Source organism: Montipora capricornis, chromosome 8 (assembly GCF_036669925.1).
Source record: "Montipora capricornis isolate CH-2021 chromosome 8, ASM3666992v2, whole genome shotgun sequence".
Taxonomy (NCBI): domain Eukaryota; kingdom Metazoa; phylum Cnidaria; class Anthozoa; order Scleractinia; family Acroporidae; genus Montipora; species Montipora capricornis.
Genome location: NC_090890.1, coordinates 41,508,718 through 41,523,717, shown reverse-complemented (window position 1 = coordinate 41,523,717; position 15,000 = coordinate 41,508,718). Strand labels below are relative to the sequence as shown.

Sequence of the window (15,000 nt, the reverse complement as noted above, 5' to 3'; positions counted from 1 at the left end):
ACGATATTGACGGCGAGTAAAACGACTGAAGCTATTACGGGTAACGCAGGCAAACTCTTGTCTGAGGAAATAAGAACCAGGTGGAAACTTTTCTCCAGGTTTTTTCTTTTCTCGGCCGTGGGAAGAACGAAGGAATAGCTCCACGTGATCGGCATTTTCGAAACCACAGAGCCAAAAAAATGTTATCACGTGATCAGATTTTTTTTTACCGCAGACTGAAATCAACGGTCCGTGAACGGACGCCTAATATCGATATTATGCAGCTATTTTGTAGGCTTGTCCTCTCCCCCCCCCACCCCACACTCGCTGCTCATCCGCAATTGTGTCAATTTCACCAAAACCACCGCGGATGACCGGTAAGTACCCCGGGCGTGAGAGAATGTGACCCCCCCTTTGAAAAATCCTAGCTACGCCCCTGATGGGGAATGTATCATAAAATAAAAATGGACAGGAGTTAGGTCAAATTCAAGCTCAATTTTAACACAGAAAAATGGCCAAAAACGATAAATCGAGCTAAAAACAAAGGCTGGTTAAACATAGAAAGAAGGAACAGTTTCAAAAACCAGGAGAATATTAAGCAAAAACGGCGGAAATATTCGCCGAAAAAGGGAGGTTTACAGCAAAAACGGGAGGGTTGGATTATTTGATAAGGGGATGCATCTCATTGAATAAATAGGGGTTTTAGAACAACACAAGGCAACCACAAACAACGATATCACGGGTTTAACAAGAAAAGTTGATTGAGCTGCAGGCATTTTAATTAATTTCTTTGTTATAATTTTCAAAATAACAAAAATAACCAATACACTTTTGAATCAAGATTATTTTGCTACAAATAAAATTGAGGGTAGTATGGAAGACTTCATATTACACTCTTCGGAAAGCACGTAATCTCTGATATAATAAACCGGTTTTGACAGCTCCATTTTAATGTGTCACTGATCATGTGACGTTTCAGTATGAAACTTTGAAAATGCTCCTATAGTGCTCTTTTTTCAATTTGGTGACAAGTCTCTGAAAATAATAATAATGTTAAGATTGTTAGAACAAAGCTCAGTTTCTTTTACTATATTTGCATGTTTTTTCCCAGTTTGCATAGGGTCCTAGCAATAATGTTTATCTCTGTTTTTCTGTTGTATTGTAATTGAACCGTTTAGCATCCCATAAAAGCTGGTACAGGGACCAATATTTTTACAATTGCTCAACTTGCTGCTATACATCACCACTAACCATCAATTTTGGCTTCCCATGGTTCCTGTGCTTTTGGAGAATATTGCTCCTAACGTACATGTATAAAGCTCTCAATAGTTTAACTCCCCTGTATATCTGTGATATGCTTGAGCGTTATATTCCTGCTCGCAGGCTTTTGATCATCTGATAATTATCTTTTAAATGTTCCTCAGTACAATCTCAAGATCGAGTTACGGTGGTAGAGCTTTTTCCGTTGTAGCTCCTAAATTGTAGAATAATTTGTCACTAGATAAAGTTAAGCCCTAATGTGAATGCGTTTAAACCTCAGCTTAAGACTTATTTGTTCAAATATAATTATTATTGACAGGTATTTTTCTTGGTCTACTTTTTACCAGCGATTCTCATAGCTTTTATTGTTTTTAATCTTAATTTTTATTGTTGTGAAGCGCCTTTGGACATTGGATAAAGGCGCTATATAAATGCCGACATATTATTATTATTAATATTATTATTAAAATTAGCCCCACCATTAAAGCCTTTCTGCGACTCCCATAGTTTTCTTTGTTGTCACTTGAAACTTTACAGAATAATAATTATAATAATAATTTCAAAATTACAGAGAGTACAGAACGCTGCTCCTAGCACTGCTCTTGACCTTAGTAAATTCTGCCATATACTGTAACTCCTACACTGCGACAACTTCACTGGCTGCCCGTTGTAAAGCGAATTTAATTGAAGATCCTGCTTCTCCCTTTCAAGGCTATTCACGGACTCTCTCCTCGTACATTGATCAGTGAACTTATAACTGTCAAAACCAAATCTACCTACGGTGTCTGCTCAAACAGCAGTACTCTCCTGCTACCTGCTACACAGAAAATGCTGCCTACAATTGTTATTCGATCCTTTGCTACTGCTGCCTCCGCGCTTTGGAACAAACTGCCTGCTGACATTAGAAATGTTGCTTCCTTAACGAATCACTTTAAATTTAATTTTTTACTTTATCACCATTCAAGATTGTATTTAATTTTATATGAAATTTTTGTAAAGCGCTTTTGATCACATCTGGAAAGAGTGCAAAAGAAATTTATAATTTATAATAATAGTAATAATAATAATAATAATAATAATAATAATAATAATAATAATAATAATAATAATAACAATAATAATAATAATAATAATTTTTTTTAATTTTTATTTTTAAAAAGGATGGGGCTGGAGGCAAAAGATCATAATCAACAAAAATACCATAGGGCTTGAAGGCCAATCGAATAAGACATTTTGGTCGAATTTTGTTTTTACATATAATACCTCTACAAACACAATCAGTTCAACTGTGTCAATAATAATAATAATAATAATAATGATAACAATAATAATAATAATAATAATAATAATAATAATAATAATAATAATAGAAAATCCTTTATTGAAAATCAGTCAGTTAATACAGAAATTATTAACAACATAAAAAAATATTCTGTTCCAATTATAAAAAAACAGTTCAAGTTCATTGTTCATTTACACAAGCAAACAAAAACAAAAAAAGCAAAAATATATATGCACATGTTATTATTATTATTAGTATTAATATGCATAACTTTATTAACGAATCACTTTAAATTAATAATAATAATAAATATCATAATAATAATATAATAATAATAATAATAATAGTTAGACAATAACAATAAGAGTTAGTATATATATAGATATTTAATTATTTATTCTTAACGTTAGAAGAACAATAATTATTACCTTACATGTTTACATGTTGAGTTTTAAACGCACTCACACCCCTCCCCCTCCCCCCACACTCACACCCATTGCGTTTACATAATAGTAAAAAGAGGAGCTCTTGGTTTTGTTAGTACAATTTTGCTGAATTTTTTTTTTGGAATTTTATGTTTAAAAGGAAGATTGAGCATAAAGACAGCATGTAAATAAGTATTTTTTCAATTACAGTAAGCTACACTAAATGCTATCAATTATTATTATTTTTTAAAACTAATTTTGTATCGAAGCGTTTATGGTCAATAAAATTATTAATATTAATATTAATATTATTATTATTATATTATTAATTATTATTAACAGGTTTGACGAAGCTGCATGGTTATTTGCTGCTCTAAAAAGTATGCAGATTCTGCCTTGTCCTGACCAATGGACTGGCCTGAGTTGAATGACAACACAAAAATGACCTCATCTGTAGGAGTTTCATCAAGATTCTGCTCAGGAGGTCATTATCGTTCAACAATAAATAAATTATAACATAAACAGTGCCTGGCCTGTAAATTTGCCCAGTGTCTGGTCTTTCATGAGCCACCTACGGTACATCTAAGAGGCCCTGACAGGGTAAATTCCGGCAAGCGACATGAAATGAAATTCCGACATCCTTTCCCAACAAAATTTTGACAGTGACGTCAAGGCCGAGAATGAGCCGATTAAACCCCGACACGAGTGATTTTAAAATTCAGATGAGCGACACGGGACCCCCCCTGTCAGGGCCTCATCTAAGGAAATATTTTACTACTACTTTCCAAATCTTCCCAAATAAATTGAACAAACCTTAACACTCTTTTGTAACCATAACATACCCTATTATCAATGATAAATGTTATATTAGACCTGTTCACTTTCTCAAGATGATTTCTCCTTGGTCTCTTTTTCATCAACATATTTCTTGGGAATAAAACTTGGAATCAAAATAAATGCAAAGATAACTATATGTCCAATGAAGTACATGCTTTTCCAGGCTGCAATGCAGGGCTTCAGTTGAAGCAGCATAAATCCACAGCCAAGATATTCCATTGAACGGAAGTGGAAAAACCAGCGAACCCAGTCATAGTAGTAACAGAGAGTTGGTGACAAATAAGGCTTGATGGCTTTCTCCATTCGGACTTCAGCAATAACAACAAGTGGAACCATCAAGAATGTGAGGTAATAGCCAGGAAAAACACCATGCCAAAAGGCACTCACAAGAAGTGTGATGAACATCCTAAAAAAAAAGCATGTTCAAATGATATAATGATAATCAATGAAAATTGAAAACAATTAATAAAGTTAGACTATCTTAAGTACTTTTTTGTGTTTTAATAACTGTTTGTAAATAAAAGGCCCAATTTTCTTATTTTCTTGATTAACTTTCAGAGTAGTTAGGTTAGAGCTATGGAAAAGGATGTTGATGAAAATCGAAAAGTTTTGTAAAATGACAAAAGAAGCACTGAAAATCCCCATTGGGACTTTTATTAGTCCTAAAGGGGATTTCCAGTACTTCTTATCCAGTCTTACTCTATGTGCATATGTTGTAGTTTAATTTGCACTTTGGTACAATTTGTTTTTGAACTGGTATAGAATATATTGAACTGGTACAAAATAGTTTGAACTGGTACAATTTTAATTGTACTGGTGCAAAACCTGATTTGAAAGCAATGCATTTAAGCAAGTTGCATGCATTAGTGTTTTTAAAAAATATCTGTTCTGTGTTATATCATTCTTCTTCGCAAAGGGCAGAGTCAAGAGTAAGGTCACCTTTTTTTCTTTTCATTAGGAACCTTGCTTAACTTCTGGAAATAATAATTGTTCTGTTGTAGAAGTAGTAGAGAAAAGGAAAACACCTACCTCAAATTTCTGTTCTTAAATGGCAGTTTTCTATGAACATATGTAGCCATCCACCACTGAATAGTGATGTTCCAGGATTTCATTGTATTTGCCATGGATGGTGAAAACTCCACTTCAAAGATTTTTATAGTGCGAATCGTTTCAAAGCTGTAATTACAGACAACTGTTATCGACAAAGTGGTTACATTTGCAGCTGTAAGTCGCCCAAATCTCACAATGCACTTTCACACTTTCATTTGTACCTGTCCTTCATACAAGTTGCAGCAAGTAAATGTCAAAGTGCACTAATAGCTATAAGGCCAGTTTAAAGGCAATTAAAAAACAATTCAAAGAACATGATAAAGAGCATTGACTGACAGGAGGCTATTTGGACTATTTAATAATTGCACATACATTCTGAGCATCTCGAGATAATTATGTGGATTTCCTATAGGTGGTGCTTACTAATACAAGGATATTGTTGTGAGGTTTAAAACTATGCGAAGAAAGCAGAACTTAGCAAGTGCTCTTGGTATCCAAAAAGAAATTTGGAGGTAGCCATGCAGCTTCAATTTGGAAAAGAATGCCATACATTGCTTTGTATTTTAAAGCTTTTTACAAATATTGTCGATTAATTTTTGAAAAATGCATGGTTACTCCCAAGTTTCCTTTTGAATTTCAATAACACTTATTGAGATCTGCTTTTCCTGCATATTCCAAAACTGTACAAAATATCTTTGAATTAGTACGCAACATCCTTATCAAGCTTCATAGAATTGAATTTGCGACTTCCAAATACAAATCCAGCCTATGTTCATAGTTGAATTTAAACCAGATGCAACTGCATGCAAATTAAGCACCCTAACCACTTGTGATGCCACATCGTTGGAAGGACCTTGCTTAACGAATCATTAGGGAGTTTAAAAAGTGACAACGGCTACGACTGTGACAAAGCCACAAAAGAATAATATCATTGGTTAAAAGGGCATAAATAATTGTGCTGCATGTGCAGCACAGATTTTAGCAAGTATGTTAGCGGGGCTCTGCATGATGGTGATAAGAAATCAGCAAATTTGAGGTTATGACAACAACGTAAGCATGCAACAGATAATCTTTCATTCTCTATTTTCACTCTGAAACTGCTCGTACCAATTTATTTTTAGGATACTTTGCCCATATTGTAGGACGTGAACAAGGCTGAATAATCGCGAAAGACATATCATATGGCCAAGTTATCTTTTGAGGTGATGTTTTCGTCGACCATCGCCATCGTAGATCTTAAACTCCCTATTGTTAATTCTCAACTTTGTCATAAGATTACCAAATTATCATATTTCCTTATTATGTGGCAATGCCTTTATGAATTAATTTAACTGAACACATGAACCTCTCATACCTGTAATAGTCTTTTTTAAGACATGTACTCCCATCTGCTTCACTTCCTTCAACTGACCCATTTTGTTCAGAAACTGGCTTTGTTGGACCTAATCCAGGTTTTGGATCTGTACAATTTGGGTATGCTCCCAAGCCAAGTGTCATGCAAGAGCTTTCAGCCAGCAGCCAGCCTATGTAAAAACGCCATCTGAATCCGATAAATGCAGGCACTAGGTATGCTAGTTGATATAATACACCCAAGGGATGACTGACGTTCTCCTCACTTGCAATACCACTGATTGGAAAGTATTCGATCAAGAATAAATAAACCACAGCATAGAAAGGCAGGGTATAGAGATTCCTCATAGCTGGGATGACTGTTGAAATCTCCTCTGGATTTTCTTGAAAAAGCATGTCCTTAAAAGTCTTGTAACGAAAGTATGGGCCTGTTGTTAGTCCACAATAACAGTAACAGTAGCTGAGAAATTCATAGAATGATGGTGGTTTTAATGTCTTGGATTCTGCACCTGAGGGTTCTGCTGCATCAAAAACTTCAAAAGGGAACGAGCAACACTGAAATTAAAGAATTACAACAACGGCATTAACCAAAAACTTTAGAGATGACGATTACATCTGTGACAATCACACATGCACTTGTTGTTGGCCAATTCAGCAATTCAGCAGGCTTACAGTGCATTAATCAACCATATGACCCACTTTGCTTTCCTCTTTATTTGATTTCAAGAAATATTATAAACTATTAACATATTTAGTAACCAATGTACTGAGGTTGATGTATTGTTTTTCCTTTTTGACCCAACTGGACCAAAATGATAATGATGTAAATGTTACAAAGAAAAAAAAAATCAGGCATATCTTATACAACAGTACAATCCTTGAACTAGATAAGCCTGAAGGAACACAACAGGTTTAGCAGGGAAGGGAATCTCTTTGAACAACAAAATTATGATGCACTGGAGAACAACATGCAATCAAAAAAATAGAAGATATCATTGTGATTAACAACATTCATCTTGTTGACTTCAAGAAAACAATCTGTTCAACAGAATATTGAGGAAGAACACAACAAACTACCGGTAATTTCCATCATGTTTAAGACAACATCAAATAGACGTCCAGCCCCTTACCCTCAGCGTAACCAGAAGCTGAATAGCATTGCAATGTACAGGAGGCTCCTCAAATCCATATAATGTGCAAGTTCGGAAGAAAAAAAGGTATCCAAAAACAAACAAAAATGCTATCCATTCACAACGCCTAAAAGAGAAAATGGAAAAATAGCTTGATTTGAGATTATACACTTTCGTGCTGAAAGAGAGTCAACAACATGCAACAAATTATCCCTTTACTAGTTAAATGATTTCAATCAGTTGGTTCTAGAAAATGTCATTATTTTAGGAGATGCCTTTCATAAGCAAATACATACTATACATACTTAATTGACTGCTCCCCATAGGGGCTTTTCAGGGCAAATGAAACAATCAATGAAACAACAGAACACAACAACAACAACTGTTAAGAATCCCAACTGGCCAGAGGCAAACCAGTTGGCTATTTACAAGTGCAGCTGGGAAGTTGAACCAGGGACTGCCAGGAACAAATTCAACGAGTGGTCAGAGTGGGTCTTGAACCCGGGATCTCTGGATCTCAAGGCAAGCGCCCTAACCACTGGGCCACACTGCCAGCAAAAATTTTCATTTGTATTAATTTGTAGTTTCTCTTGTTGTGAACTGAATAATTATTAAACATTATTATGGTTCTGTCTCACAAGGACTGGGAACTACCAAGTTCACAAATTTGTTTGGCTGAAATCGATATTGACCGCGGTCTAGATTTTCCCATCTAGACCGGTAATGTTTTGCGGTGAAAAGATGCAAACTAAAATGCAAAAATATTGAGTATTTTCTTCTACCAATATTTATTTATGGAAGTGCCAAACATCATGATGACAAAAGAGAGGATGACGAGCAAACTTTGACAGAATTAAGTTCAGCTCATCGCCGTTTGCAAGCAAAATGTCAGTTAGTACAAACCAGTTACATTAAACGAATTCAATTGTTCTTGTTTGCCATATAATAAACATCTTATTAACCGAGCTTAGTCAGTCTGTATGGGAGAATCTTGACCTTGGTCGTGTGAACAGACCTCACTACGTTCGGTCTGTACCCACGACCTCGGTCAAGAATCTCCCATACAGACCTCCTTGGTTAATAAGAGCTAAATAATAAATACTGTTTTTGATAATTATTATTAATAACAAGTGTGTACTGGACATGAGATGATAGATAGCCAATGAGGTGCTATACGTAGTACCACGTTGGCTATAATAATCTCATATTAGACAAGTTTGAGTGGAATATAATTATTCAAAATTCACGAATTTGACTGGCTAAGATCGATATTGACCGCAGTCTAGATTTTCCCATCTAGACCGGCATCTAGACTGGCAATGTTTTGCGACGAAAAAATTGCAAACTAAAATGCAAAAATATTGAGTATTGTCTTCTCTGCTGCCAATATTTATTGATGGCAGTGCCAAAAAGCATGATGAGAAAAAAACAGGAGGCTGCACAAACTTTGGCAGAATTAAGTTCCGCTCATCGCCATTTGCAAGCAAAATGTCAGTTAGTACAACCAGTTACATTAAACAAACTAAATTGTTCTCGTTTGCAATATAATAAACATCTTATTAACCAAGCTTAGTCAGTCTGTATGGGAGGATTTTGACCTCGGTCATGTGTCCACTGCGTTCGGTCTGTACTCACGACCTGCTCGGTTAATAAGAGCTAATTATTAACACGACATGAAGGATTATTATTCGGATATTGCGGAAAAAATGCTGCCTCCACTTTGGCCATATTGGATGATGCCAACTTTGATCTTCATTTCTTTTTATATTCAGCTTCATTCAACAATAAATTATGCAATTGGGTATGATTTCAAAATATCCCGTAATTTACGGTGAGACCGGATCTCCAACAAACCGAATTAGGGCAAAACCAAGAAGCGAAAAGATCCATGAGGCTTATTGTAAGCAAATATTGGAATTTATTAAAAAAGGGGTAAGCAAGCCATGGCCTTATGCCACGTGCGGAAAAGCAACAACAACTGTAAAAGTAGACCAGAGCTAAAAGATGAGTTTGCTCCCTGGAATCGTACCGTACCCCAAGTGCCATATGGCATCAGAGATCTATCAGAGATCTATCAGAGATCAACCTTTTAACTTCGATTTGATAATCCCGGCGATATTTAAATGAGTTGAGCTACAACTTTGTTTCAAACAAAAGACTCACCTTGGACCAAGTGAAAGAACAATCAAATAGGTGCCCAGAATGGCAACAAATGAGTGCACAATCCCCACACCAACAAGAGCAAAGGACAAACCAATTCCAGCTGCCATGCATAGAAACTGCTTGCGAGCTGGCGATCCGCTCAGTTTAACCAGATGACCATACGGAATTGATCCTAGCAACATGGCTAGGTAAATCCAATCGGTCGTTGACATAATTACTCCGTTGAAAAGAAGAGAATCGTTAAACGCCAAAACGATATTTAATACATTCTTTCTATAACATATGAGTAACTCCACAGGAACCCCAAATTTTGAGTGCTCAGTTTGCACCTATGTATTTTAAAAAATGGTCTAGTAGGAATATTTCTTTCGCATTCCAGCACAGTATTTTTTCCCAGAGTTTTAAACTTAACGTCTCTAATGGAGAAAATATTCTAAGCAATATAAATGTGGCTGTATGAAGACGAGTTAAAAGAGTTAAAGGTTCACTTCCGGTTGCAGTCCTTATCATCCAATGTGAGCAAGTAGGCTGATGGGGAATCACTAATACACCCCTTAAAAAGAAGTAAAGACACAAGATGCAGCAAAGGTAAATTTATTCATTTTATTTCTTTCACAATGAAACAAATACAACCATTTATTTTGCGGTTTTGCAGGCCATCTAATTTGGGTAACCTGTTTTGACGGGTGACCTTGAAAGACCTCGCACCACTAGCACTTAGGACCTTCAGAGCTCGTACCCAAGCCTTGTAGGATATATTGTAAATAAGTATAAGATCGGACTGCTATGGACTCCTGTACGTACTGGATTTCTCAAAAAACTGAGTAGTTTCCCCCGAATCTTCGTTAAAAGGCAAACAAATGAGGAAAGCAAAACAGAAGACAAAAAAGAAAATATTGATCTTTTGAAGGGTAGTTTGCTCGGGAATTATATGCTCACAAACGGTTTTTCCTTGAAAAAATCAGCTGTCAAACTGGCTTAATTTATTCCGGCATGTTATTAAACTGATTCAGTTCCTTATTTAGATTTTCGGTTCCTGTCTCACTGTATTGCTTCCATTGTCTTGGATTGGTTTGAAATTGTTTATCTGTCGAGTGATACTGAGACTGACCGCTTTATTTAGAGAGATATCTTCATCGGAACTAATTTATCATGGAAAACAACAACTTAGGATTCAATTAATATCCATTTTGCTAAAGCTTATACGAGGAATGGACTGACACACAAGCTGTTGACCAGCACGTAAGTAAAAACTTAAGAAATCGTTGACAACAGTTGCTACTCTATGCTCTAATTTTACCCACTTTGCTTTTTTAAAACTGTTTTAATCTCCATCAGTCCAAGACTTTAGAATCTTTATTTGCTTTTCGGATTGAACATAATTCGTGGCAAAGTGAAATTATCTTTATTTCATAACCCGGTTTTGAAGCCTGGAATTCACTTTGACGACTGACGACCGATTGTTTCAGACGAGTGACAATGCGATGCGATCGGAAATAGTGAACTGAAAATATGCTTTATTCATGGGCGCAAAGTAAAACAGTAATGTAAAAATCAAGAGACACTACCAGTAAAGATTTTAATGCCAGTCAATGTAAGTCTCATAGGAAAGTTATGAGACGCAAATCGCTAACTATATTTTCTACCAGCTCTTTTTATGACGTGTAAAATAAAAACTTTGCGCCTCGATTTATCTAGTCGAAGAACGTAATCGAACAAAATGCGGCTATCAACCTTTATCCGTAAACGGAAGTAGCAATTTTTTTCATAACTGAAATTTGTAATAACAAATGCCCGTGACCATATTTTTTAATTGCCTCTTTTGCAACTTGGTTATTTCATTGGTGAACAATGTGACAATTATTTTTTCCTTTCTCAAAAACAGTATTCAAACATTTTTCTTTCCAATGATCACCGCCGCGGCAGGACATGATCTCGATGACTCCAGCAGTTATTTGCTGTTCGTACAACTTCTGAGAGATTTTCATGAGGCTTCAGACTTTATTCTTGCATAGCTCAAGATGCAGTTAGTTTTTGCATCGGTGATGTTTTTTACGGTTTTTGAGGAGAAGCCATTATGCAAATTTAGCCTCGCTGGCTCTTAACAGGTGCTATCCAATTCTCAAACGAGGCAAGGGTTGACGTTGCTTAATTTACAACTACTGCGTAAATCTACGTTTTAAAAGATAAATGCCAAAAAGTCGGCTTAGATCTTACAATTTTCTAGTTTCCATTTTTTTCATTTGCAATGGTGCATAGCCTTGTAAGCTTTGGGCTTTTCTTTGATGGTCTGAACCACTGAACTTTTAATAAGACCATCTGTCGAGCGGGATTTTACGGCCCAAATCCTGTCGGCAGTGTTGCCATTGAATATTTAAGCAGTGGATGCATATAGTTTATTTTGGTGTTTTTTTTCGATAGACTGTGGTGATGATGAGAGAACTGAACACAAAGAAGGAGTAATTACATTAATTAGAAAGGGAAACAAAAACAGATTCGGGGTGAGGTGGTACTGTGGCAGTGTACGCACTACCTTAGCGGCCCACAGGACCTGGCCGTGGAGAAATGACTCACTTGGATTTGGTAAGTTTCTACCTTTAAAACATTTTGCATGTTAAAATGCGGTTCTTGAGTTTTTTCTAAAATAGAACTAAGGAATTTGAGGACATTGCATCCTGCTTTAAGTATGCCTTAACCATTTGTTAAATATAAACCAAACCGTCAAACCGTGGACGGACTCGACAGTGAAATTTCATTTCCAGAACAGACCAACCAGGGCCCGGTGCTTATGCTGAGCGTTAGGGGTAAATTCGCCTAGCGATTTTTCCGACTCGTCTGTTGTGGGCCTCTTGCTACTTTTCTAAACAAGGGCTAAGGCTTAAATGGATTTCCAGAGATTTGTAGCACTACAAATTACCCTTTGATAGTAAATTTTGTCCTTTGGGATTAATCTTTTCACAGTCAGAATCTGGTGACTGCAATTTCAGCTTTAACCTTCAATGGTTGATAATTTGCCAAAAACAGTGAACTAACGAAGAAGACTGAGTTATTTTCCTATAACTCGAACCTCTAGAATGAAAAAAACAGAAAAGGCAATAACTACCAAAACTGATTGAAAACAAAAACCAATGACAAATATTAAATCTTTCCGTAAAACTAAAGCTTGCACGCCTTAGTCTTAAAATAAAGAAAAACTGAGAAAATTAAGTCGAAGGACTTGTGGACGTAACGCTCTTCAAATGGTTGCCAGCTTTATTTTAACTTATATTTGAATATATTTCAAACCAAATGGATCTACAAATAACTTCATGTAAATGTTATGGAAACATTTTAGGTGACTCGATCCCAGTCGGTAAGGTAAAAAAACTTCAAAAGAAAAGTCAATCATTAATGGCGGGATACTCTTGAATTAAAAATTTCCTAACTTTGTTGCGAAATGCCCCATAAATTATATCAGCAAAATTAACAAATCAACGACGTGTGTATACATTAAAGAAAAAGTAATTTACTTAAGTACTACGAAAAGTGCAATTGTCGATTTTCAGTCCTAGATAAACCTTTGAGTTTTTTTAAACAACCAAGACATGATTCACCCTGAATTACTGAATTCATTCTAGTAGATCGTGGTTTACACTAATATTTAAATGAAAACGTTTTTGTAATTATGTACCATTTTTCGCTCCCCAGCTACGAGAATACAGTGATGGCCGGACAGGAACACGCATGACAAATTGACCGCCTTGTTTTGCATATTATGGCCAAAATAAATGATACAACGTCGGATAACAACATGAAACAAGAAAAGCATTCGGCAGGCAAAGAAATGCTTGGCACCGAGGAAGATAACTTTGACTTTGAATCTGTTTCTTGTTTCGTCTTATCCAAACACAGCAAGCCTCGAAAATGGACAGTTCAGGTGCTGAAATGGCCATATCCTTTGAAAATAAGCCTATCCATGTTGCTAAATGTGGAACACTGGTATGAATTGCATCCGTGTGCTTCAAGCACACAGGTTATTTAAATTTTCCAGGGGGATTCTGATCCTTTAGATACCGAGATTTATATCAGGTACTTAAAAACTAAACACATGTGCGCATGCAAACTTGTACCGGATAAAAATCTTAAACGTCGCTTTGAATAAGCAAAGATTGTTTATGATGTTATTGGCCACAAATACAGTACGACTTCTAACAATTTCCTTGGAAGAGTTTTCGTTTGAACAAACGGTATATTGGATTTGAATTTATTATTGGAAAAAAAAAAAGAAAATAATTTTCCCGTCGGAAGAAATTGTGAAAAACTTGAAACTGAAACCTTTTTAGCCGACAAGAAAATGATAAACTGACTGAAGATAATAACAGATTGCAACAATATTAAAATTTGGATGAAGCACCCAGTTGTACACAATGTTCAATCTCTCTACATGGCTCGGTAAAATTTGTAAGAAAACTTTGTGACGATAAAATCCGAGCAAAGATGCTGGGATAATTAACATGTCTTTTTCAAGTGGATTTCGTTCGTTTTTGCTGTCGTTGGAAGATCAATTGCTACGATAAGTGAGACGAGGAAGTCTTTGTTTTGCTGTCTGATAAAAGAAACGTCGGATGTGGGATTTTTATTTACGAATCTGGAGAAACAACTTTTGAAAGATAGGGACATAATATTTTTTTCTTGCCGTGTTTGAGTTGAACCCCGTTAGGCAACAAGACATTCACCATCAGATACTCATCAATAATCCATGAAATGAATGTGTCAATGATAGCCTTCTGTTCAATACCGCTCTATAGCTACAGGTCAATTAATGGCAATGTAGCCTACTTCCAGAAGCTTCTTTTTCTTGCGTGGCCCCCGCGATGCCGGCGGAAAGCAATCTGGCTTTTCGCGACTCGCGAGTATCCCACGATCAGCTGATAAACGCCCAAACGTGACGAGAGCGGCTGCAAGTTTTTAGTTTTTAGGACGCACAAAGGTTGCAATTGCAGGTCGATCATTTCCCTACGGTGCACGAGCTCAAATGTGAATTCTCGTTCTGCAGTCTTAATGTTCAATGATCGACCATTGCGAAAGCTGAAAATTAAGGTCAGATTGCCATGCGGCCATAACCCCAGCCAAAACGATTGCATTATAAGTTTACTGGCTAGATCCACCTGGTTTAAATAAACGCATGCAGACGTTATTGGCTCTACAGGACGTCGGTTGTTTTTGTATCTCCTGAGTAAAAACTATATTCTGTCAAATTTTCTTTAACTTTTCTTTACATGGTTTGAGCGAATTAGCATGTTTGTAATCTTCGTCAACTGTGTGACATTAGCCATGTACAAGCCGAAGGACAAAGAGTGCGGAACAACCCGCTGTCAAGTGTTGGAGAACATCGAACATTTCGTCTTCGCTTTCTTTTGCGCTGAGATGGTGATCAAAATGATAGCAATGGGAATTGTTGGCAAAAAGGGTTACTTGCAGGATAAATGGAACAGATTGGATTTCTTTATTGTGATAATTGGGTAAGTTGTCACTCTGCGGTGGA

General features: G+C 36.2%; 2 protein-coding genes across 4 annotated transcripts in view; one reads left to right on the top strand and one right to left on the bottom strand.

Annotated features, from left to right (window-relative positions):
* Positions 1-736: 736 nt before the first annotated feature.
* On the bottom strand, positions 737-9,757 carry LOC138059066 (lysophospholipid acyltransferase 7-like). Of its 3 annotated transcripts, none has more exons than XR_011134139.1 (6): positions 9,477-9,757; positions 7,314-7,440; positions 6,188-6,738; positions 4,813-4,959; positions 1,719-4,189; positions 737-1,014 (listed from the first exon to the last, which is right to left on the bottom strand). XR_011134139.1 is itself a non-coding variant. In XM_068904582.1 (6 exons), the coding sequence occupies exons 1-5, from the start codon at positions 9,686-9,688 to the stop codon at positions 3,832-3,834; spliced, it is 1,395 nt and encodes a 464-aa protein (XP_068760683.1). In that variant the 5' UTR covers positions 9,689-9,757; the 3' UTR covers positions 737-1,014; positions 3,789-3,831. The 3 variants fall into 3 exon arrangements, 2 of the variants coding, with proteins under 2 accessions (XP_068760683.1, XP_068760682.1); XM_068904582.1 differs by having other exon boundaries at positions 3,789-4,189; XM_068904581.1 differs by having other exon boundaries at positions 3,820-4,189.
* A 763-nt stretch (positions 9,758-10,520) lies between these two features.
* LOC138059061 (voltage-dependent T-type calcium channel subunit alpha-1H-like) overlaps positions 10,521-15,000 on the top strand; it is a 35,834-nt gene continuing 31,354 nt past the window's right edge. Inside the window, exons 1-4 of the mRNA XM_068904570.1 lie at positions 10,521-10,718; positions 11,898-12,059; positions 13,164-13,408; positions 14,737-14,977. Of these exons, the coding sequence (XP_068760671.1) occupies positions 13,231-13,408; positions 14,737-14,977 (419 nt within the window). The 5' untranslated portion in view covers positions 10,521-10,718; positions 11,898-12,059; positions 13,164-13,230. The remainder of the gene's footprint in view (positions 10,719-11,897; positions 12,060-13,163; positions 13,409-14,736; positions 14,978-15,000) is intronic.

Coding starts and splice junctions, on each gene's coding strand:
- LOC138059066 (XM_068904582.1), bottom strand. CDS start 9,688: ATGTCAACGACCGATTGGATTTACCTAGCCATGTTGCTAGGATCAATT. Junction 7,441..9,476: donor GTTCTTTCACTTGGTCCAAG/GTGAGTCTTTTG, acceptor TTTCTCTTTTAG/GCGTTGTGAATGGATAGCAT. Junction 6,739..7,313: donor AGCTTCTGGTTACGCTGAGG/GTAAGGGGCTGG, acceptor CTTTAATTTCAG/TGTTGCTCGTTCCCTTTTGA.